Source organism: Ischnura elegans, chromosome 2 (genome assembly GCF_921293095.1).
Source record: "Ischnura elegans chromosome 2, ioIscEleg1.1, whole genome shotgun sequence".
Classification (NCBI taxonomy): Eukaryota; Metazoa; Arthropoda; class Insecta; order Odonata; family Coenagrionidae; genus Ischnura; species Ischnura elegans.
The window spans coordinates 79,770,601-79,796,094 of record NC_060247.1 but is presented as its reverse complement, the minus strand read 5'-3'; the positions used below and the strand labels follow the sequence as shown (position 1 = coordinate 79,796,094).

The 25,494-nt window shown below is 35.8% G+C and overlaps 1 protein-coding gene across 1 annotated transcript; it reads right to left on the bottom strand.

Moving 5' to 3' along the window:
• LOC124154041 (serine/threonine-protein phosphatase PP1-beta catalytic subunit) lies at positions 1-25,381 on the bottom strand. Its single transcript, XM_046527524.1, has 9 exons — positions 25,363-25,381; positions 25,107-25,179; positions 24,606-24,737; positions 24,284-24,514; positions 22,656-22,832; positions 13,013-13,164; positions 8,158-8,292; positions 7,742-7,890; positions 1-4,139 (listed from the first exon to the last, which is right to left on the bottom strand). The coding sequence occupies exons 2-8, from the start codon at positions 25,156-25,158 to the stop codon at positions 7,792-7,794; spliced, it is 978 nt and encodes a 325-aa protein (XP_046383480.1). The 5' UTR covers positions 25,159-25,179; positions 25,363-25,381; the 3' UTR covers positions 1-4,139; positions 7,742-7,791.
• Positions 25,382-25,494: the final 113 nt, after the last annotated feature.

Here is a 25,494-nt window from a genome sequence, read left to right as displayed (position 1 = left end):
TTGCAGAATCATAACAGAATTAGCCTTTTAATTCATTCTATTTTCCATCTGGTCTCCTTGAAGGCTTTTTCATAATGCAGATGACAAAATTTACACTTAAAAATTAAACATGTCAATTCAGCTTAACTTTTTTTACAGTCTGCAACATCTCAATCAATGACCACATAAAACAGTTAGCATGAAACTAAAGGGGTATGAATGGGAGATGAAAAAACAACAAATGAAACAAGAACAATGATTTAAATGTATATAACAATGTGTAGCATCCAGGAGACCTACCATCCCTATGTAACCATAAGTTTCCCGAAAACCTGCATATATCCATAAAATAAACCATTTACAAGATAAAAAGGGTATCTCATTCTTCCATATACAGTAAAATGGCTGTCAAAAATTAAGATTGTTGATAATATACAAGAAAAATGAATCCTTAAAGGACTTCCTGCCAGCAATCACATCTTCGAAAAACATTTTTTTCAGTTGTCAGCACTATTTACAAAAAAATCATATCTTCTGGTCCCTTAAAAAGAGAGGGGGTATCAAAATGATTTTTACTAATAAATTATTAATTTCATTAATGATGTTTCATCAGAGTAGATAATATCATAGAGCAAAAACATTTACTCTTCAAAACTAACACTGTACTTGGAGCTACGAGTATCCATCATAAACCTAACTGGTCACAGTTAAATGTTAAACAATATATATTGAGATATATATATAATTATAATTATTTCAGCTGAGGAAAGCATCTTACTTCAGACATACAATTCATAATAAATGGCTTACCAACAATGTATATATGAGCAATAAACTGAAAAAATGGAATAAATTGTCTGCAATTATGGAATTAGGTTTTCATTGCCAGAAGAGAGGGTGATTGCAGCTAGCCAACTACACTTAAACAGCAATCCACAAATTTTTGTGGAAAATTCATCGCTGCATTACATCCCTGTAAGTATATACATTAATGCATCACAGAGGAATGCATGTTTAAAAAACCATAAGTGGCATCAATATCTTTTGAAGCACAAATTTAAAAATCCCCTCACCTTACTAGGGATCTATTGCATTGTGGGGAAAACAATATACAGCAGATACGCATGTCACTTAATTGAAAAAAAAATGAGAACAAAGAATTTAAATTGAAGAATTTTCAAATATTATTGCTTAATTAAAGTCATGTCTCATAACTCTATTCATCGTATCATATAAAGGCGAAAGATTCCTTTTTTTAAATTTTCCAACATCAAGAAAAAATTTTGCTGCAAAGAAAATTTTCCCTTCATTCTTACATCTAGCATTGTGCATCATTCACTATTAATTCTGCATTGATGTTTCACACTTATTGACAGGAAGAGCAACACACATGTCAATGATGGATTTAACTTCTGACATTTAAATCTGCCTTTCCATGATTTATCAATAAAAAGTACAGAAAGCCTAAACACGATTATACGACTTATAGACTTCACGATTATATCACTCTGAAATTTTTATAAAAATGCAACTGAAAAGATGTAAGACATTTGCCAAGAGAACAGACAATTTATGCTTACAAAGATCTTTCACAGAAATTATAGTTATGTTATGCATACTAAGACAAGTTAATTTGGAGTACCTCCAGAATGCCTAATTTCAAAAGTAAATATTCATTGCAAAAATGGAGTTCAAGAACAAATAATTATTAGCTGCAGCTATTCGGCAAAATAAATTAGCAAGATGAGGGTAAATTATAATAGCGTGAATGACGAATTGACGTTCATCGTTTTCCTCCCAAAGTTTTTTTTTAAATAGGATTTAACTATAAATCATACCTATTATTCACTGAAAGCCCCTGTCAGAATAGTTTAAAAGAGAAGTTTACCTTATACCTATATTTTGCAGTTTTGAAATAGAATTAAAGAAGCACTCATGAATTCAGATGGATAAACCAGAATCAGTGATCACTATTATTCCCAACAAATAAATAAAATATAGCACGCAAACAATTTGATACCTCAGACAATCCAGGGATAGTATATGATATACTGCAGCTAAACTCTGGGAAGCCTAGTTTTCCTATATTATCTCATCAAACAAAGACCTTGATGCAACCATTTACAGAAAAAAACTAAAAGCTTAAAAGTCTGTTCCTACAGTAAGAGAAAGAATACCAATATGTACTCATTTAGGCTACAGATAGTGTTTCAAATTGTCCTATTAACAGATATGAAAGCTGATTGTTTAGCAATTCAATTCTTAGCTGTTTGCGTCATAAAAAAACAAATGTATTGCATTAACAAAAGTTCTGGGCACTGAGTTTATGTGTGAACTAACAATTTATGCACATGTGATCAGTGTCATGTTATTTGATTTCAAATAAGTATTTTTTTTAATTACCCGCAGATCACAAAACATACAAAACAATACAAATCACCTACAAAGCCGTACTTTTTCATTGCACTAGAAAATTATACAAAGCATAAAAAGCAGCATAACTACCTTAGCATCATAAAAGAAAAACTTTTCATAAGATTTTAACTATCAAACTCAATTCCACTTAAGACTGAGCGTTCAAACTGAAGCACAATTAACAAGTAGCATTATTGTGACAGTTATAGTATCACTACTCTTTCAACTCACTACCAATGCATTGTTAAAACAACAGGCAATTCTAAGCCAGAGATTGCTGAACAGCATTGGTAATTTGAAAAATATTATAGTTATCACATAAGCAATTTTGAGTTAGAACTACCTAACATAAGTGTGCTTCCAAAACCTCTTACATTTATCAACATTACCAATAAAATCCCATGTGCAAACATTCCTCTGCGAGCATTAACAGTAGAAATCTATTTTACAAAATCTGTTAAATATTGAAATAAATCTGGTGACAAGAAATACTTTTAATTACATATAGTCACTAATGTATCCATACACCTAATATCTACATTTTTATTAAGCAAACAGAAGTGAGAAGAAAGTAAAACCTAAGATTAATTATAAATGTTTTGTATTACATAATACCAAAACAGATACACTGTAATAACTTAACAAATGCTGCTCTTCATCAAAGGAGTTTTCAAAAAAGATTAAATGCACTTTAAATTGTAATATCCAGTTAATTACAGGGGAAAAGTACAACAAGAGTAGCTCCTTTCCTTTTAGTTCTGCTCCAAATAGCACCCCGGACAGTGTATAAGAACACTTAAAAATGGCACCGGTCACACTTAGACAGCAAACAGATTATTTTCATTTAAACAATTATAATCAAGACTGTTTTCATAAACTTTGAGGCTAGAAAAATAAAACTGAAAAGCAATTAAATCATAACTTCCCTACTGGCAAAATTATACAACTGCTAGCCCATTTTTAAATTTCCATTTCTAACAAAGCAACTGAATAAAGCTGGATCAGATAATTTCATCTCATTTGAATAAATTAGAAGGTGATGTAATTTTAAGCTGACTAATGAAGACCGAATGGAGGATAAATAATGACTGAAAGTGGCCTTTTTATTCAAAAGGCACAACATTCAATAAAACCTGAATACTGAAATTTTTAATGAAATGGAGCATGAGATATCGCAAATTATATCATGCAACCAAGTATTTTGTCAGCTTGCAGTACTGATGAGCCTTCTCTTCTACTGGGCAGCACTCCCAATGTAATGAGAGGTTGTCACTCATCAAATGCCAAAGAAGTATTACACATAAAGAATGGCTATTTATGATTATATCATCTCTTGCACTAGCATGTATGAAAAGCAATTAGTAAAATAAATAACTAATCTCTACAATCAGAAAACCTAGCATCATTTTCCATGTACAAAAAGCATGGAGACGAAACCAAACACCATTAGCACACTATTTCTTCATCAAAGTAAAAATCACAGGCAACTCTTCCCCTTTTTTTAAGTTTCTTTAAAGAACCTTATTTCCCAAGCATCAATGAGAATGATATTTCCATATTGACATCAATTCCACCCACCAACAAGAATATGTTTTACAGTTTCTCATTTACACAATAACTGCCTATGGCTCATTAAACTGATATTTGGTGGGAAGGGTTTAGTTTAAAAAATTCTCCTTACTAAACTCATACCAATCTTGAAAACATAACCAACGATGATACTCTGTATAATCAACAGACAAAATCTGAAAATAAAGAAAGAGTGCAGGTGAGTTTTAATGAGGATGAGGAAAAAACTAATCCAAACCATTAATCATTTATGACAAATGAATGCCACTAGGATTAGCTATGCTTATTACCACGATTTACATAATACTGGTAGTCATAAAACAGGCTAGGTACTTCTTAATTCATTTCTACAATGATGAGTCGTCACTTGCCAATATTTTCTGCTTTTCTTTCACTCTACCTCTGGCTAAAATCAGTTTCCACATCCTCCAATCACTATGTAGTCATTCCCTATTCATAGCCATGCCCTATCATTTATTGTAAGCCCTCTGATCGTACATCTATACGAAGGAGACACAATAGAAATTCAATGGAAATTGCTAAGCACATCACTTTCATAGTTTGGGATTCTCCCTCTACATGGGTGATAATTCACCCTTCCTGCATCAGTATGTGATACAGCGTGGCTTAAGACAGTTGTAGCAAACCCCTGTGACAGTTTTCGTTCGAAGAGTTTTTCAACCTCTTGGATTTTGGAAATGGCTGGTGTTGAGAACAGCGAGGAGTGTTCAAATTTTGTTTTCTACTTGGTAAAAGTGCATTGCTCATGGTTAATATGTTGTCTACAACTTACAAAGAACATGCCTTGGAACAAACTCAAGTGTAAATTGGTGTTCACTTATTATTGCCATTAAACCAAGGCAACATATGGATCGAAGACATTCAATGCCCAGGCCTTTCACGCCCAGAACTGATGAAAACATGGAAAAAATTCGTACCCATGTGTATGAGGATCAGATGCAAAATATTGATGAAATTGCTGAACATTTTGGTCTTTCGTGGACTTATGTGCAGTGCTTTTAGCTGAAGATTTGCAAATGGGATGAATCATGGCAAAACTCATCCTCAGCTTGTTGACTCCTGAACAAACTGTTTTAGGCATTGTATGACACTGTTTCCTCACCCACCCTTCTCACCAGATCCTGCACCTTGTGATTTCTTTCTGTTCTCAAGGGTTAAATGGGTGTTGAATGGGAAACGTTTTAATGACAATTCAGAGGTGAAAAGAGAATCAAAGGCAGAGTTGCAAAGAATTGGAGAGGATGAGTGCCAAAGGTGTTTCATGCGGTGGGAAAAACATTTGAACCAATGTATCAGTATTAATGGAGAATACTTCGAAGGAAACTAGCCTTTTCAACACAAAAAATAAATTCTGAATTTTTTATTTTGCCTGGTTATTTTTCAGTCCCCCTTATAGTATTCTGGACTGTAGCCAAATGACCACTAGTTACCTACCCCATTACAGTGGAACCCCGATCTAACGTTCCCGCATTGATCGTTTTCCCGCATTCATTGTTTGCCGTTCCTGGTCCCAAATTAGGTTCCATAAAGACAATGTAATTTTTTCCGCATCTATCGTTCCCCAAAGTATTGTTTTCCCACATTAATCGTTTGAAGATCGCGGTCCCGTCATATAATTTTCCCACATCCATTGTTTGACGAAAATGAGACCAAGTGTTTACAACGTGTTATTTACGGCTAATAATGACAGACACATAGTTTGAATCTTCCCCAGGAGATTGAAATACGATAGGGAGAAGCTGAGTGCCGTGGGATAGTTACATTAGCGCATTTCCCAAAATCCGCTATCCCCCTCCATTCAGCACTCGCCTCCCCCCCTCTGACGCTTTCCTCTTCTCCGAAATCGAACAAAAGGTCCCACCTCACGCAGGGATTGTATTACAAAGACCTTAGCTTCGAAAGAAAATATCAAGTCACACGAGAACAAAAGAAACCTTTTTCAAGCCTCCCCTTTCTTGTCCTCGGACCTTTTTCAGCCTACCCACTTCAAAGTTCCTTATTCTCGCAGCTGATAGTGAGCTTCACGGCAGTTGATGCGGCATTTTTTTCGAAAACAGGGCATCTGGTTACAATTTACGAGTTATGCTACAAGTCTCACTTGTCTGAGTTGCTAACAAAGCGATGTCTTTTCAAGATATTTTGTTTCTCCCAACTAGCACTCTGAATTCATCTGCTACTCTAGAGCTATGCTACTTATTGTTAGAAATGAGTGGGTAAGTTGCCTTCTCTATAGGATAAAAAATTTCATTGCGCAGTCATATGGTCGTGCTTCACCCTCTGCAGTAAGCTCTGCTTACGCCGTACGCGATATCATTAGAGCCGAACTTCACCTCATACGAGTGGTTCCGTACTTTCCAGGGTGGGTTGAAACCAGCGAGTGTTTTCCGTGTGGATTCAATAAAGTCCGGTTTCATTTTTATTAGTTTTATTTTTATTCGTCTTCGGACCATGGCCCTTCCAAAGAAACAAGTGAGAACTTTAAAAGATGGAGTGAAAATAATTGAAGATGAAGAAAAGAATCCGGGCTAGAAGCGCGTGAATATTGCAGAACACCTCGGTATGTTCCCTAGCACGTAATGGCAGGGGTGGGGGTAGAGCGAGATCCCTGGTGAAAACAAGAAATGAGATGAAGCCGAGGATCAGGTGGCGTGCTGCTGACGATTAACGCAACATTGCCTCAATCACATGAAAAATTTAATTGCTAGAAAGGAACATTTCAAATAATAAACTATTTTTGGCCTTCTTGATCCATCTCATAACCAATCACTGCATCGGCGAAAGCAGTTGTTTGAGGCATAACACGCATATTTCTCTCGTAAATACGTGTACTTGAAATGGCATTTGATGGATAAGAAGTTTTACATCAGACAGAAATGCATAATAGCAGTGAAAATTTCGAGTGGAGTGCAAACATTTTTTAGCAAGGCGTTAGTTCCTTTAGGATATTTGAAAGAGAGATAAGTCGAATCAACAATATGACCTGAGTGTTTCGATAAAGTAATAATATTCCTGTAATCAGCTAAAATCTTGTTTGAATCCATAATTCGCAAAATCCAGAGATTCCTGGGACATAGGCAACCTGGCCATACATTCCCGCATCGATCATTTTCCCGCATTCATCGTTTTTTTCATCCATCCCCTTGAAAAACGATAGCTCGAGGTTCCACTGTACATCATATGTATGGCAACCTGATGGATATTGAATCACTTAGGGAGTGACAATATGCCATCTAGAATCGTCTCCATTACCACATGAATGTTCACTGACCACAAGGAAAAATCTGAGCATAGCATCATGGCATTCATAAATATATAGCATTGCACTGAGCGTAAATCACAGCAATTTATAGTTGGACAACAATGTTAATTTAACAAAACTGGTCATTAAATCATAGAATGGCAACATGGAATTCAAGCTTGGAAAACCATCGAAGAATTGCACATATTGAATTCCTACGTTGAAATTTTTTGAGATCAATGCAAGGTAAATAAGTACCACCATCAAATTAACTTTAACCCATTTCAAGGGGCAGCAAACAGGTGTGTCTATTATGTCACAACTAAATCTTTCCATAAATAATCCTTACTTTCAAGCAAACTTCCCAAAAAAATTGCCACAAATTTATCATTTTCATTACCACTAATAAGAAAATTGCATAACAAAATACATAATTAGCCAGTAAAAAATGAACCCAGCTCATAAATACCTGAAAAGATACCACATATACCATGCAAATCAAAACAGAAATTTTCTTACCCATAATGTTTTCCCTTTGGCTTTCGAATATCACTGCCTTAACTTCTTTCCTACTTTTTCTTTGGTGTGTTTCTCTGGGGAGTTGCAGGGCGGCCAGAATTCATACCTGTGTACTGGTACTTAGCTTTCTTCTCTGAGGGCTTCAGAATCTGATAATTAGAAATAAGATAGTGAATTTTTTAATCTGAAGAAATAATCATGATGCAATAATTAGAAGAAATCATTCAAATCAATACCTAAGTTAAGGTTTGAGAGTAGGAGTCTTTATAAGTCTGTTCATTATAAATGACAAAAACACTGATTTCATATGTCTGACATTTTCTCTGCGTGCTTGTAATACTTCAAAATAAAACTTAGGTACATCCATCATTAACGAGGATGACCCAAAAATGCTTAACCCACCACATGGAACTCACTTGAAAAGAGCACATGAGTGTTTCATCCACAGACATCATTCCTCCTGCATTATCGAATTCTCCACAGTAATTTGGAGCTGAGAACAGTGTGACAAGCTGCCTCTTTGCAAAGAACTCATACCCATCTTCAACCACCTGAAAAATACAATTTCCAAACAATATTAGACCTCTACAAGTAACACGTACTGCTAATGATACCTTCATTCAAATGAAAAGGGTTATTAAGGGTGAAAACATGACACCAAAATATTTCAATGTTTTCACATAAAGCACTGCCAAAATGAGAAAAGTGCCTTGATCGTGTCTTTTGGTGATCCTCCATCAGGACAAAGAGTACTTTAAAACAGCAACTTTTCTTTAACGCCACTTTTTCTAAGGCTACTTGGGTTGTAAATAGAGACTAGTGTTTGCTCAAGTAATACACACTCCCAACAGGAAATCCCACAATTTTAAGTCATACAATCATTGATTACTAGTATTTGCTCAAGCCGCATGGAATTGCTTCTACCCATTCTTTTACCATAGATATTCAGTGACATAATGCAGGATTTGGCAACTGGCAACCTGCAGGGCTGTTAATGACCCCTATGCCAGATAAACTGATTATTCAGAGAGATGAATGGAGAGGATCAAACATAGAATTAAATAAGACCATGATCATATACCTAATAGTTTGGATCTTTGAATCAAACTTATGCTTTTTCTGCATCTTCTCTGCTTATCTAATGCAATCCTCACTATACTCCTGCTGAGTCATCAGCTTTCCACTTTCCTTAAATTACTCAACAGTTACCCTAGGGGTATCACCAATTATTAAAAAACAACAAACACAGAGCATATCGCATTTATAAATGGAAGATGCTAACAACAAAGTTTTGTTCATGCATAAATGATAAAGTTCATGAGTAGGTTAATATATTGAAGCAGCCTTTATTATTTGTAACTTGATATTTTCCTTTGTCGCAAGTGATTTATGGTCTGTGGGGACTCGGAAAGGAAAAAAAAACGGCAGAGGCATTGGCTGATGGAGGGCCGAGTGTGGTACTCTGAAATCTATGATGTAGTTATTATCCTAAGGCACTGAGATTCCCCTATTTGTTGTTCAATCTCTTGGGAAGATACACACTTTATTCCCATCATGTTTTGCCTCAAAATTTTCACGGCGGCAATTCTATTACAATACTCCTACCAGAGCTTTCAAACAAAATTGTTCGTGAGTAGGACAAGCATCGTAGAACAACGGCATATGCGAAGAGAGAATCAGAACTCTTTCTACTCCCTCTGATGGGAAGTTGCTTTCACGAATGCATTGATTTAAAATTTCAGATTCAATTTCTTCAACCAATTTGGAACCGGAGTATACGGTGAAAAGACTTTATCCATCGATATTTGGATCCGAGGTATCCAATCTGACCATCCCTAGTAAGCATCTTAAGGTTAAGGCTACAAGTGAATACCAATATATTTCCGAGCACCATACATTTCATGTAAATTTTGCTGAAAAAATGCCGTGCAAATTTTTAGTATTGGAAGAGGAAATTTTGATAACTGTCGAAAGTCCAGGCATACGTCTACAACAACATGTAATAGGATTTTAAAAAATGCTGCCATTTTTTTTAGCTTCGATGCTCAAAATAGTGGTGCGACTCTTACACGTGTACAGCTCTTACACACGCTTATATGGTAATTATCGCTTGAACAATCTACATCACTATTGAAAACAAATCCAATTTTGTCTTTTCTTGCCATTTTAATTGATGACTGAAGCAATTTTTGCGAGATATTGAATATTTTAATTGTGAAAATGTAATTATTTTAAAAAATGTTTTAATTAGAGATGGGTCTGTTCCCGTACTCAATAGTGAAAAAAAATGCATAGGTATATTACTTTTTGATCGCATGGCATCCACGGTTTTTTTCTTTTGAGAGTTCCTCACTAATACGCGCATTTGAGGGTTCGTGAGTTTGTCGCTCTCTCCAACATTGTAACATTTCCATAGCCATGGCCGCTTTCAAACAAGCTAACTTTTCGCCTGCCTCTGTCAAGAGTAGAGTGGGTTAAACTGTTCATTTTGATGAACCGTTCACTTTGAACCTGTTCAGTAAAAAGAACAGTTCAAAATATCTGTTCATGGCGAACAGTCAGGGTCATTCAGGTAGACAATACTGTTTATTGGACGCTTAGAGCAAATGAAAGCTTAGTGTGGTATCATATGGCTTGTGCTGCTTGTCATAGTAATTTGAAGCAAATTCTGTCCCAGGCCTTTACTTGGTTATCCGTGTGCAGGACAATATCTGCTGTCCACTTGTGGAGTTAGCCAGAATTAATATTTATCAACCCAGCGTCTGATGTTATTCGCATATTTAGCATGAGAAAGGTTTTTAATTGCTGCTCTTATGAGCAATTTAGACTTTCATACACAGCTAACTGTTCTTTATAAATATTTTAAGCATAAACGTCATTATTGAATCTCTCTCTTAGACTCCTCGGTAAGATATCGATTTTTTTCTCCTTGTTACGGCCTGTGTCAGGTATCTATCCATTCTAACGATGCAATTAACTGCCAATAATAGCATGCGTAAGACGGTGAGAAATAATAAGTTTCATTGCTAAATTAGTACTTTTGGTGGAATGTAAAAAAATGGTAGAATATTTTACACCCATGGAATTCTGTAACATATTTAAATATTAAACATGGAAAGCAAAGAAAGAGGTAGCACTTTGAGGTGTATTTATGTGCAATTAAGCTAAGTGGTCGTAATAAAATGCATAAAATGTCGCAATGTGAAAAACCTAATATCATCACATAAAACTGCTGTAGGTAACATATTGTTTTTATTCCTTTGAAAATTATAGATATATGCCTCGGTAGACTTTCTCCAGAAGAGTACCTAGCACTTCCGCTTGATGCCTAAATACACTGCGAACAAGTAATTTGAGGAAAGTTGGAGCCAAATTTGTGTCACCCAACATCATCAGTTCATATCTCTCAACGCAGCAGAGTAAAATATAGATTAACCAGGATTAAAAGTCAATGTCATCACAAATAATCTAATAACAAAATAAATAGTGGATCTAACATAATTTAACAATCACTGTTTAAGTTTTCCATGAGCTAAAACAGAGTTTTTGCTTTAATATAATTAATCAAAATAAAGTTTTAACCCTTTTTTTTGTTTTTTGTAAGTTTTATGTTTACATAAACTTTGAACCATAGCAAAAATCACAAACAGGTAACCAAGCCATAAATTGACCGTGAACTTGAATCATCGTATCCTGTTCATCGAACGTGAATGTTCAAATGAACACGAAATCAAAATGAACGCAAATGCCCAAATGACCAGCCAGAGGAAACGAAAGGCCTCCAAAAAAAGAGCGCCCTCCAAGAAATGAATACCCTCCGCAAAATAAATGCCGAGGGGAAAAAAATGCCCTCCGGGAAATGAATACCCTGAGAAAACGAACGGCTAAAACAAACCTAATATTTTGAACACCCATTTGAACCGTTCAGCAGCTAAACTGTTCACATTCGTGGACGAAGCGGAATGATAGAGAAGGAAGGGGAGGGGCTCGGAGTAAGCTGCAGTTCAAAATACCTCTTCGTGAGCATACCTTTTGGACCAAATACGGCACACTTTTGCAGCGTAGACATGTTCATTTTCAAACCGGCTCCTTTCCATGAACAGTTCTTTTTTGGCTGCTCAGTTCTTTTAAACCCATCTCTAGTCAACAGCACGGAGCCGTTCTTTCAACTTACCATAGGTCTCTACGTCAAACGAGTCAAATTGCACCATTGACGGCATGGCGCACATCTCAATCCGGCCTGGATATGTGCCTTCTAAAGGCCGTATCACACTAGCGACTGCGGCCGGCGCTGCGGCTGCGACCGCGACTGGCCCGTCGACCAATCAGAGCGAGGCAGTCGACTCTGCGACTGCGACTCCGAAGAATAGCCGACCGGCTATTCTTCAGAGTCGCAGTCGCAGTCGCAGCCAATCAGAGAGCTCCATTTCAATCTCGCGCGCTGGCGGCAGACGTGTTTGTTTGTTTTGGTTACCGTAGCGAGGGAAGTTCAAGAAGGTTATAAGATAACGCTGAGATAATTTCGGATTTTAAAAGTGAAGATGGAAGCCCAGTATATTGGATATTGCACAGGTGAATGAAAATGAAGTACGTTTTAACATATTTTAGGAACATTTTCAACAATTGCTGCTCTCTATCTATTCTTTGGGCTTTCGTAAACAAACAAGCCACAAGCAGAAACGTTCATACGTGCGCATGCGCGATCGTGGCGTCGGCCGCAATGTGTGATGGGGTGTAGTCGCAGCCGCAGCCGCAGTCGCGGTCGCAGCGGCGGTCGCAGTCGCTAGTGTGATACGGCCTTAAGGCGTGTAATACAGACAGTGCTACGGTGAGGCTGCTTTCAGACATTACGACTTTTTGACTTAAAGATTTTTTTTATTTTCTTCACCAGTCATTGCTAACACTGTGAGCATTACAGTGATTAACTAGGCTAACTGTAGTATGATTTCAAACGAATATGTCAGTTTGTGAAAATGGATTAGTCCCCATAATTATGCTCCTACAAAAAAATTGAGAACATGGATTTTTCGTTTTTTTTTCCCTGAACAGTTAATATCTTCTGCAAGAATTATTTAGTCTCTCTTTAGAAATTTTGACGGAAAATAGTGAATTCATCATTTTTTCTGTCAGAGGGACAATATTTTTTTAGGTCATGAATCATGATGAATCAACTGGCCTTATCAGGGATGGTTGGGGAGTTATAAAAAGGAGTCATAAATATGAATAGTGGCTTGAAGTAAAATAAAAATTTTTCCAAAAAATTAGCATTACCTGATGAGCACGGCAGATAAGGTCCAAGTCATGTCGGTCCAAGAATTTACTCACTACATCCGAGCCAAATGTAAAAGATACACCACGATCGTTTTCACCCCAACCTTGGACATCCTTGTCAGGATCTGACCACAGCAGATCACACAAGAGACCTGAAGAGGAAATTAAAAGAGAAAAAATAAGAGGCCCCAGTATAATTCTCACTGTGCCAAAAAGGACAACAATGTACGTCTCTCAGGGTTATCTTCCACTTTCTCATGCAATAGAACTAGAAAACAGATTTTACAAAATAAACATGAATGGGCAGCTAAATCAGGAAAAAACTAATGAACTAAAATAAAAAATTTAGACTAAGATATAGTAAAACAAGGCTTACAAAGCAAGCAAAAAATTATACAAGTACTGAAAATCAAAAAAGACAAATGTACTATTTAGCAAAAAAGAACCATATTATATGGTGTCTGCACAGTGACCACTAAATTACAATGTAAATATCCATACACAATGAAATCATATGCAATATGATAGTCCTTATTGTCTTTACTCTTTAGTCTTTTGAATTGCAAAGCTGTTTACCTTAAGTCAGATGGTTATGCATAGAATGACATGTTAACTGAAATGATGAAATAAAGGCACAGTGTGTATCATGTCTTTTATGAGGCCATTCTAATACTATAATTTAACGAATCAGAGACAAGGTTTTTTTTCCTGCCAACTCCCGCGAAAAAAGGCTCATCTTGCAATAAGATGCTAAATTCTCAACTTCAAATTTGGGTTGCACAATCAAAATTATGCAAACCCAAGCTTGCTGCCAGCTAACTTTGGGCCAAAAGCCAGCATTAAAAATAGTAGAATCACAATTTACATTATTTTATGCTTTAAGACAAAAATATTAAAAGCAGCAGGCAAAGATTTGGCCTGCATCAATCAGACTTGGGATGCACTCCATGTCCGCGAACTCAAAAGTTATTTTTCTTCACACCTCTTGCGGCTCGACCATGATTTCATAAATATAAATTCAAAAACGAAATTCTATAACTAAAATTGACCATGAGATAGATATTCCAGCTGTAATTTATCTCAGGAAAAAAGATTTCAAAATAGGGCACATCATTTTATTCTTGCAATGTTCATTAGGTAAGGAACTTTTATTTACAAGAAATACAAATTTACATAAGAAATTATAACTTTACTGAAACAAAAAAACATCAGAAAGTTAATATGAATTCCTCCAAATTCCATGGTCAATTAAACGGAATTGGATAGTGAATTTAAAAAGGCTGTAAATGCATCTAACCTGCTGTTCACTATTATGAGGTCACTTGAAAGTGCTCTTGCGATAGTGCATATGGTGCAATGAATCTATGATTATGAACGGAGTGAGAGTGGGATTTTGGTGGTTTTCGAGGATGAGACGGTGCAAGGCTGCACATTAAATGGATACAGTTCAGTTGAATTATTTACACTACATAGTTACACGTTAGCACTTCTCCAGTTTAAGCGATCCAGGTTCGCCTACAATTCAAGGGAAATGGTTTTTCCCTCCATAAATTTTCACATCTTGTTATTTTTACAACATCATTTATGCGCAGGAAAACCCTAAAAAAATAGACACCAAGAATATTGCATCCCATAAACTAAGGCGCTTACAAAATAGCAAAAAAAAAGATTAATATGTTTCCTTCGAAAATAAAGGATGCCCAAAAAGTTTTTTTTTACTAATTTCACAAATCCAATGAACTTACAAAATTAAAAGATTTGCAATAAAGCAATATAACCAAATAAACACTACATAGTCATTGATAAGTACTCAATCAGCTATCACCTAACTAGGCAGTTGCTGAAAATTAGCATAATTTTAAATAGGAAAGAATGAATAAACACCGAGGAAACTATTCTATGAGTACCATCATTTGCAAAAGTCGTGCAACAAATCGAGCAGCACCCATTGTCGGTTCCTTCCAACTGTCGCTCCAATGTCGATTTCTGGCCACCCTTAAATTTGAATGATCACTATCTGGGTATGAATCTTCATGGTAGCTAGGGAACGACTCACGAACGGGCCATCGAGACACGGGAGGGAGACGTAGGAAATCATTATGATGCTCAGAAGCCACCAGGAAAAGGCAAAAGAAGGGCGGCATTTGAATATTATACCATGCTTACACTTTTGTTAAGAGGTAGAAATACTTTTAAAAAATGCTGTTTTTTGTCTTATCGGCAATAAAGCAGTAGAATACTTACAGCAGATATACAGCCCGAGGGATAAATGGACGCTTGATTTTGGGCTTGATGTACTTTTCCAATCAGTGAACATGAACATAGAAATGTTCAGCCACGGGATACCCTATCTCCAGTCGTCAATTAAATCATTTTAATTCTCACAAAATAATTAAAACTACACGAAAGCCGAAGTTGTTATACAAAACTATAGCTTAATATTTTTTTCTGAGTTCAAAAATTTCTTTGAATTATTCTGTTCTACTAGGAAGTAGGTACGCCAGGGAGAGTTGCAGACTTACTTAGAGGTGATTTTTTGATTGAGGTTTTTTTGATGACGGCATGATTATTCTGGATGCAATTTTAGCTCTGAAAATTGAAATTATGCTGCGATGTTGAAAATTTAATAAAATAGTTAGCCATTTACCCAACCAATGAGAAAAGTTAATTTATGTTGTTAGACGCACTTAGCACAATGGTCAAGATGGTAAAACCAACATTGTGCAACATATTTCGATCAATTTACGGTACGGTACTTAAATTAACCTAAACTTGGGGCACGCGCTTTCATTCCATGCCTTATTTAGCGTGCAGGAGATCTAGCTATGTACTTGTATATATTTGCAATGTTAGTTTAAGTTTCGTCAGCATTAATGCAGGGTGGGGTTATATGATGAGCTATAATTTTTGACAAGCTTTTTTTCTACCATTTACTATCGTATATGTTTTTAGGGACAAATTTGCGTTCAATTCAACTTTTTTCCAAGATTTACAATTCTTTAAAAAGAAAAACAGGAAAATAGGTTTGTGAGACGACGTGATCTCAAATTTCTAAATTTTGATTATTTTCAATTAAAATTATATCAATATCAACGTGAGGGAGGCTACTTCCTTTATAAACAGTGAACAGATTTATTTCTTTTGGTAGAACCCAGCGAAGATTACACTTCCTAGCCTACTGGTGCTTAAATGAATAGCTGTTTTACTCGACCCGCATGACAGGAGCAGGACTAGTATGAGAAAAAGAATTAATGGGGATCCCGTCAAGTAAAAGCGAGGTGAATTCTATGCGTGGATATGGATATCCACCAACAGTACTCAGCAACGCCTGTAGGGAGTCAAGAAATATTTTTGTGATGAATGCGTAAATGTAATTAGCAACCATAAAATGACTATGCAGTTATCTTTGAAAATATTGAAATATCTCTTCTGATTGGCATTTACTGAATTCCACCCAAGGACCTGCCTGCCTGCACCCGATGTTTGCGTCCAGATTACATTAAGGACAGTGACTTAATAGCGCGGCTTTTCCCTATCCATGCATTGGTAAGGTTTCCTAGCACACCTAAGGACAGAGATTAAATTGAAAGTCAATTTCAACCAATATTCACCCTTTTTTAATTCCAGACTATCGATTAGGGAGGCAAAATATTTTGCGCATAATTTATCCGCTCCCTCAGCACTGAACGCTGAATCAGGTGCTCCCGGGCCGTAGTTTTGGTCAGCTGATAGTCCTGCACCTCGTCTTGCCCTGCATCTTTATCGCGACTTTACCAGCCAGAGACGAAGAAGCAATTTACCTGGGGTAAAACTTGCAGGCCATAAGTGATTCTCACAAACTTCCAAAAAAGGGTAAATAGGGTCAATTTGTAGCTCTATCATATACTTGTTGATGCCATAATTTGCTTGAAAAAAGTACGCACAAGAAGAATAGTTGATAAGCCTTTTCTATATTTAAAAATAAGAGCCGGGGTGCACGTACGATTAAGGAATACCATTACATAGGTTATTACAAGGATTCTACTTAGCAGATCAGTTGAACTCACATTCTGTCTCTTTCCATCAAAATTCCTATATTTTCAAAAACACTGAATGTAGTATATTGAGGTCTAAAGTTCAAAAGTAAAATTCTACACTTAATTTATATCTTTTTCTATCGAGGGAATTTTTCTTGAAGATTTAGGTACATAGAAAAGTTTCCGTCACTGCTCATTTACGAAACGGAGAAGGGGAAAATTAATCTGAAAAACTTTACTGGAAAAATTAACTTGGTCAGAAATGGCGACAAGCTGATGACAATTAGACGGCATACAACATAGAGGGGCAGCATAATCGTTGCAAAATTTACCAAATATCACTCATAATTTTCTTTTTAATCAGCTAAAATTGATCTATTATCCTTTTATGAAATTACATATATGGATCCTTAGATTACTAGGATAATTCTCATCCCAAAGGTTAGTAATGATGAGCAGTTACGAACCTGTAAAGGAAATCTTATAACACTGGGAATCACATTCACCCGTGATTCTTATTGGAGTTCCCTCAAGGGAAACGCAATGATTCATCCTACCGCGCTAACAACGCAGAATTCCCGTCGCACAATCGTTTACATTAGAAATAGTCGCAAAAATGCTCAAATTCAACATTCGGTAACCTCTTAACCTACATTTAAAAAATAAAAATAACTTTAAAATAAAATACGGCTGTGAGGAGGATAAAAAAATTTTGGGCATGGGAGGGATTTGAATGCTGTTCCTTCCATTACCAGCCAAGCATTCTTCCACTGCGCTATTCCGGCTTCCATTGTTGAAGGCGATAATTTATCGTAATTATAACACTCAGTTGTTTTCATGTGCTTCTCAATTGAACGAATTTTGACCAAAATAATCACTTTCACAGTATTTTAGTCTTTTATTCGTTTATGTAGTTATAACTTGAGCAAGGAGACTTTCGCATACTTTACGTTTCTGCTGGTTAGTATAGGAATATTATGATGTTGTTGCTCGAGTCGTCTGCGATTTCAGTATAGTATAGTCCTTATACGTTATTATTATCTGTTATTATGCTTCTAACTCAGTATTTGTATTTCTAATGAAGCAAGCGTATACATTCATTTCAAACGGAAATTCTGTTAGGATTTACTTACGTCCTTCTTACTCGACTTGAAAGGTTTTATGAAATGAGCTGCCGTTCCACTCATTTCAATCTTGCCTTAAACATAAAACATATTGCCAACAAACACATTTCCTAATACCATGTAACCTACTTAATGCAAGTACAGAAGTTAATTAATGATGCTAAGTAAGTATCCTACATTATCCCCAATTCATCAGAGTATATGTAAACGATTGCAGCTAAATATGATAACTTAATCATCAAGGATATAGCAGCGTAGATTTATTATACGCATTGAGACTTCTTTAGCAGCGGAACACATTATCAAACAATACCTGCTGAAATCCGAAAATCATTGAAAATGGGACTTAAGCAGGAATTGAGTTTTCCTCATCATACTTTGAATACGTGGAAAGGAATATATCTTTACCGATTGATGGACGTCGGAGAACTCTGTTGTTATATACGCAACGATTAATGCCGATCAGCTTAACTAATTTTATGTGATTGCTCAGATATTTATATGATGAAACACTTGGAATATCAAAGCTGCCTCTTATCTTATGTCGTAGATATTGCATTAAAAACATCAACTCGAGTCAATAGATGTAAAACAAAATTCCGCCATGTTCACAGTGAGCGACTCGTGATTTCCAGCTCTCTGAAAAGAGCTAAGATCATTCAAAAAGAGCCAAGCTACAAATTTTTTTAAATCTCTCCAAGGAATTACCCTCAATCTTTCCTCCTGCATAAAATTCTACAATGTGTTTGGGGGAATATCATGAACATTAATTTCACTTAAATGGAAGCGATAAAATCCCGAAACTGAAAAGGATGAAAAAATACCTCACCCACCTAATGACCCGTTCTGCATATATTGAACCATGAAGACTAGGGTTGGATTGCTGCATATACCCTAAAATCATACAGTTTCCAGGCACAATCTTTGTGGAGCGAAAGTGGCGCCGCTCGATTTGTTGCACCACTTTTGCAAATGATAGTACATTAGAATCACTCTTATGTGAGCACTAAAATTTACGTTCATACTTATTAATTTGCTGACATATTTGGCAAAAAAACTTCTACTATCTTAAGAACAAGGCAGGCAGTTTTCTCCAGCAAGCAATATTGTTTGATTGAGTACAGAAGACTTGTTAACATCATTTTGTCATACCACAACCAACTTCTATCATCTTGACTCATTTAATAACAACACCACTTTTTTCATATAATGCTGGATAAAGTTCTTTGCACTATGGATGAGGAAAAATAATGAATTATGAAATGACCAAGGGGCAGATCTGATGAGTAATTTCCTGCATAAATAAACAAGCCAAGAATCCATTTTAGGGTAACCATAAATAATTTTTTGTGAATAAAATGTTTTAGAAATATCTTCTATCCATTTATACCCTCTATCCTATTTTCTTTTTCGCTACCTAATGCATAAAATATTGTGTCCAAATCACAATCTAAATTTGTACATAATCAAATTGTCCTCTCCATCAGTGAGAATTGAGAAACATGAAAAATGTAAGGAAATAATCAAAGCAGAGAGAAACTTTGGCATTTAATGGAATTGTCAGAAAATCAATGAAAATGAGAGGAAAGTGACTAGTGTGTTGGTTTCGCACCCCATGGGCCAAGGGTCCAATGCTGGCCAACTTTGAGATTTTTCAGAGGTTGCTCAATCACCACTCAAGTGCACCGTGGTGCAACTCTCTATGACTGCGACCCTTGATAGGATAGGATGTTGAGGTGTGGTCCCTTTAGTGCCTATCACCTGGATTATTTCGACTGTCGACACCAGGCTTCTTTCCACCTTTCTCTTATGAAAGATTAGCAATTTAATTTTAGAAGTCCATAATAATTATATTATATTGCTATGAGAAAAGACACCAGTGGTTTCACAGAGATGCCATTATTGTTTTCTTGACAGCATAAAAATAAAATTTTCAGGCTCATTAGCCTGGTTAATGTTAAATAAGTAAACCTACATTTTTTATCAATATGCGCTAAACGTAACAAAATACATTAAACTAATACAAATTATGTAGCTTATGAAGGAATTTTACATTGGTTTGCCTTTTATCACAGGATAGGATGTGAGGGAAAAAACAAGACACTGGTCAATAGAGGTTATTTTTTAAGTTTTCTCAAGGAAAAACTCAGTTCAATATGAAGTAATGCACAAGAAAACGCAATCAGCTACTGTATTCACAGCTATATATATTAACAACAGCATTAAACAAATCGATGTAACCAACTTTTAGAAAAGTGATGAAATATTTTTGTGTTCTTCATGATATTTTTAGATCTGAGAACACAGGCAAGGAGCCTGTAGTTTATGAAGAAGCCTCTTGAGTGGCTAGAAAGGTGCGCGAACTTTGGAGACGTTATTCTCCTCCATAATGTCAGTGACGAAATGGATTTGCAGTACCATAGGAAGTACTAAAACATACAGAATAATTCAAATAGGCCAAAAGAAGGGTTACATTGAAAAAAAAAAAACTCAAACACTTGTACAAGAGCATTTGAAATTATGCAATGTTTGTGTGTGTTAGTGCAAGGAGGAGCATAATATTCCCCCTAATGAAGAAATATTTTGAAAGACCAGCAGACGAAACGAAAGACGATGGCTGCTGGATTGAATCCAAAAGAAACATGGCAATTGAGGATAAAACTAAAAAGGGAATCGTCAGAGAGCATTGAGTGAACATCATCAATTTTTATAGGGGAAAATTGTATCAAAAGTTTTCTTCATCAATTCATCTGAAGAAAATTAAACAGATGAGAAATCAGCCGATTTGTATCTCCACCTTCCTCAGGAAATGAACATTATGGAATAAAATCAACCTGGACCTTCTGCGGGGAAAATGCATCTGCCAACTGTGGTAGAGATATATTCAAGAACCGGCGTGTCACTCCAAACAGCAGCAATGATTCTCCCCACAACTTTAGCTGATGCAAAAATCATAACGTCATAAGACACATCCAAGGTAGGGAATTGGAATTATTTGCGTAGACAGAAAAAGATGCTAATTACTGTGAAAAAAAGAGAGGTATCACAGGATGACATCAAAGGGCTCAATTTTGATGGAATGAAAGACTACACTCTTGTACCTACTGATGAAAAAAGGCAAGAGGACTTATCAATATAAGTTTAGAGAGGAACATGTGGTGTTCCTTAAAGAACCGGGGTCTCACTTTTTGGGGTTTGCCTCCCCAGTTGTAGGATTAGCAAAAGTTATAAAATCTGATATTCTCGATTCCTATGCAAAAGAAAAAGTAGAAACATCAAATTCAAAAGGAATTGGATATGATGGTACCAAGTGAATACCGCCTAGAAAGGAGGCATGACCTCTCTGCTACAAGCACAATTCCAACGTCCCTTGGAGTGGTCTATTTGTTTATTGCACTAAGTTTACTTAGCATTGCGACATTAAAATTGGTAGGCGATCAAGGAGCCCATATTTGGGGGCCTATATTCTCATAGCTTCAAGAATGACACAACTTGTAATAGCAAATATTGTAGGGTTTGAATATAGGTATGCCATCAAAATTGTCTCCTGAAATTGACTTAAATATGCTGAGCACTAATCAGCAGTATCTTATAGAAAATTGCTATACTGTTGTTATAGGAATTAACTCCAAAAATTTGCCAAAAGAGCTATGGGAAAAGTGTCCCATTCCTACTGGCTTACCACGGCCAATGGCCAACTAAAAAATTTGACTCTAGTCGGGTTTCTCTAAAGATTGTCAGTATTTTGTTCAAAAAAGTGCCAAACTAAGAGTTTTAGCGAATCCAAGTAATTTCAGTGACTCCAACCAATGAATGTTACATCATTCAGTCTGAAAGTTTTCTGTGGTAAATTGCCTTTAGTGCTCTGCTTTTGCTATTGTGAAGAATAACTCGGAAATGCGGAAGAAAACTGGAACACCCATTAGTATAAAACCAGAAATGATGAAAAACACAAACTAAAACGACAATCCTGTGAAGAAGAGTCGGCCAAATGTCGCAAATCCACACTGTATCAAACTTGGTCTTCAGAGGTATAATATATAAGTTATTATATTTTCACTCCATTATCAATGTTTTTAACATCAGAAAATTGAAGAGACGTTAAATATCTGCATGGTCGTGCTTAAGAAAAAAACTTTTAAAGATTACAAAATTATGAATTGATGTTTTTTTAATAATTTAAAATTAATTAAGGGTTTCAATTTTTTCAAATTCTGTCTTTCAACTAACACTTCATCAGTTGTTTCTCATTCATATTGAGAGGAATTTTGCTCCATTACTTTTTGTTGATAATGGAATTCCAATAAGGGTCAGCTCCTACAATAACTTACAACGCCTTAGCTTTACATATTCTAATCTGGTGAGCATAGAGGGGAGACAGGGAATGGGTGGGTGTGGCAGGTTCAACCTGCTCTGTTGTTGGGTTGAGGCAAAAAAATCTACACTTGAAATGTATATTGCACATGCAAACAAAATAGCACTCATTCAAAAAGATTAACAAACCTGTATCAGGAACATCTGTGGGCCTCATTATCCTCCGTATCTGCTCCATCCCTTGTAAATCAGGACTGAGTCCACCATGACAGCAAAATATCTTTTCATCAATTATAGCAGCGATTGGTAGGCAATTGAAACAATCAGTGAATGTCTTCCACAATTTGATGTTATACCTCCTTTTACCTATTGGTATAAAAACAAAATATGATGATTAGAGATGAATATACCGGAGACAACAATGCATAAACAAATATGTGGTTAGTAGAAAACAACATTCCAAAATAGCCAAAATGCAAGTGAAAATACGGCATTAAGGAATAATGCTTCAATAGTTATCTATTACACAAATGATTAAGCCACAAACTCAAGAGTTGAGTTGACCAAGTGCTTGACAATCTTCACTTCAGACTTCAGGGGCACAATGCAAACCTGGGGATGCCTTCATATACACAAAATTAAAATCCCTAAGGCACAGTTGTCCCAATGTCAAAGTTTTTCTTAAAATTGAAAGTGGGGAAAGAACTGCAGTCACCTAACCTGTATTGTAACAACTAACATTTGGGATTTAAAAGTACATAACGAGACTTTGCATCACCTCTATCAGTAACATCAATTTCAGTTTCATAACGAATCAGAATAGACGACTCATCAAATTGACACTTGATAGTTCACTACAGAACTGGCTTGATAGAGAAACCATGCATTTAAATGTGAATAAAAACAAAAAAAATTTTTTTCCCAATATAGACACATTTATCCATGAACATTCGATCTCATAACCTCAATGCACACAACCTTGGGGACTGTGGCGGATAGAGGAGGGGGATATAAAGAAGTTGACTATCCCCATAATTCAAGTAAAAATAAAAAAAAGATGGTAATCTTTAAGGTGGCTCTCCCATGAAAGTTTTTTATTTCACCAGCTGCATAATTATTATTTTTTAATTTATGAATATCAAAGAGTCATTCATTTGCACACATCAGACCTCAGCCACATTACTGATTGGACGCATTGCAAACTACCAAGGCACTGTAGTAACTTCCCTCCACAAGAACAGCCTAAATCCACCCTAACTTGAGGTTTCTAGGATATCAAAATGTCAACACAGAAATAAAAGACATTAATATTTCTTCACAGCAACTCATTTTTAAGCGCCCAAGAACTAACAATTATTCTAAAATTCTTAAGTTGAGAAATAGTCATTTCCAGTGGTTCCACACAACATAATACATTACCTATGATAAAAATAAACAAAATATGACCATCTCGCAAACACTGGATGACAACTACAGGCATTGCTCATACGATTAATTTTAAAAGTAGCATGGTGGTGGAAGGTAAAGGTGGAAGAGCAACGTACAGTTGTAAACCTCATCACTACCAACAACATAACCCTTTCATACAAAATGTTCGTAAAAATATATGGAAAGAAAAAATAAAATATGCATACGTAAATATACTATTGAAACATTAAAACATATTCAAGCATTAATAAATTAATACCTTGAGGAATTATATTCCTCGTACCATAATATGCCGCTTGAACAACGAAAATTTCGTACAATATCAATTTAGAAACATCCCATTACAAATTTTATAATAAGTACATTACAACTCATTAACAGGTACTTACATTCGTCGTAAAATCCATATATTCTGTTGATACTAGCACATTCGTGATTTCCTCTCAGAAGAAAGAAATTTTCAGGATATTTGATTTTGTAAGCAAGTAACAAGCAAATGGTTTCTAATGATTGTTTTCCACGATCGACGTAGTCCCCAAGAAATAAATAATTTGCTTCAGGAGGAAAACCACCATACTCGAACAGTCGAAGCAAATCCGTATATTGGCCATGAATATCCCCTAAAATAAACCAAGTACACTTCCTTTATTTAAACGCACAGCTAATGCAAACATCTTCGGAGCATCAAAAGAAAATACAAGGGTAACTTACCACATATTTTGAGGGGTGCTTCCAATTCTAGGAGGATCGGTTGTTGAAGAAATATTTCACGCGACTTAAGGCAGAGACCACGTACTTCTGCCTCTGTCATCTGCACTGATTTTCCAGGACGGCATCCTCTCACTATAATAAAGCCATATTAACAGATTCAAATGATGGCAATGGCTTATACATTAAATTGGACCAGAGTTAAGATTACACTACCACAGCACCGATATTTCAGTCATCTCAGCTTATCTTTTACCTTAAAGAGTAACAAAAAGTTTGTTACATTCATTTTTTCTTGATTCTCACCATAAAATAATAGTACAAATGCACATATTGAATATTTCGTAGACTATCAAAAAACAAAACAAATACTGACACTAGGGGCATGATATTGCAAACGATGTTATTGGGCCTATTTTAACTCGAAATGAGAAAATATTATCATAAATTGAACTTATATATAGCTGATTAAGGCATAGGATATCAAATACACTCTAATTTTACCTTCTAAAAGCCGCTGTATGAGGCTATCTACGTTCAGCTCGATGTCTGCCATTTTCTCCGTCACCTGACGTACCTGACGTCAAAAAAGCGCCCCAAATAAAGGAAATGAGGAACGATAATCACTTGTCATTGTTTGCTTTAACGTGAAATTTTCATGTTTTTTATTGCATTTGACTTATCAATATATGAAACTATGCCCGAATAATATCGTGGAATGATCGGATTCATTATTTATTGCCTCATCATTGGTACGCACCAGAAATTCACCGTGAATCGGTGTAACTGCTTTACCATTACCGCCTGTGTGTGTGTGTCCGCTATGACTTCAGAAATTAATGCGTAGTGCATGCATGTATGGCATGTGATGGCATGTATGTTCATGGCGTAG

Coding starts and splice junctions, on each gene's coding strand:
- LOC124154041 (XM_046527524.1), bottom strand. CDS start 25,158: ATGGCAGACATCGAGCTGAACGTAGATAGCCTCATACAGCGGCTTTTA. Junction 24,738..25,106: donor CATACAGCGGCTTTTAGAAG/GTAAAATTAGAG, acceptor GCTTTATTATAG/TGAGAGGATGCCGTCCTGGA. Junction 13,165..22,655: donor CACAGATGTTCCTGATACAG/GTTTGTTAATCT, acceptor TTTCCTCTTCAG/GTCTCTTGTGTGATCTGCTG.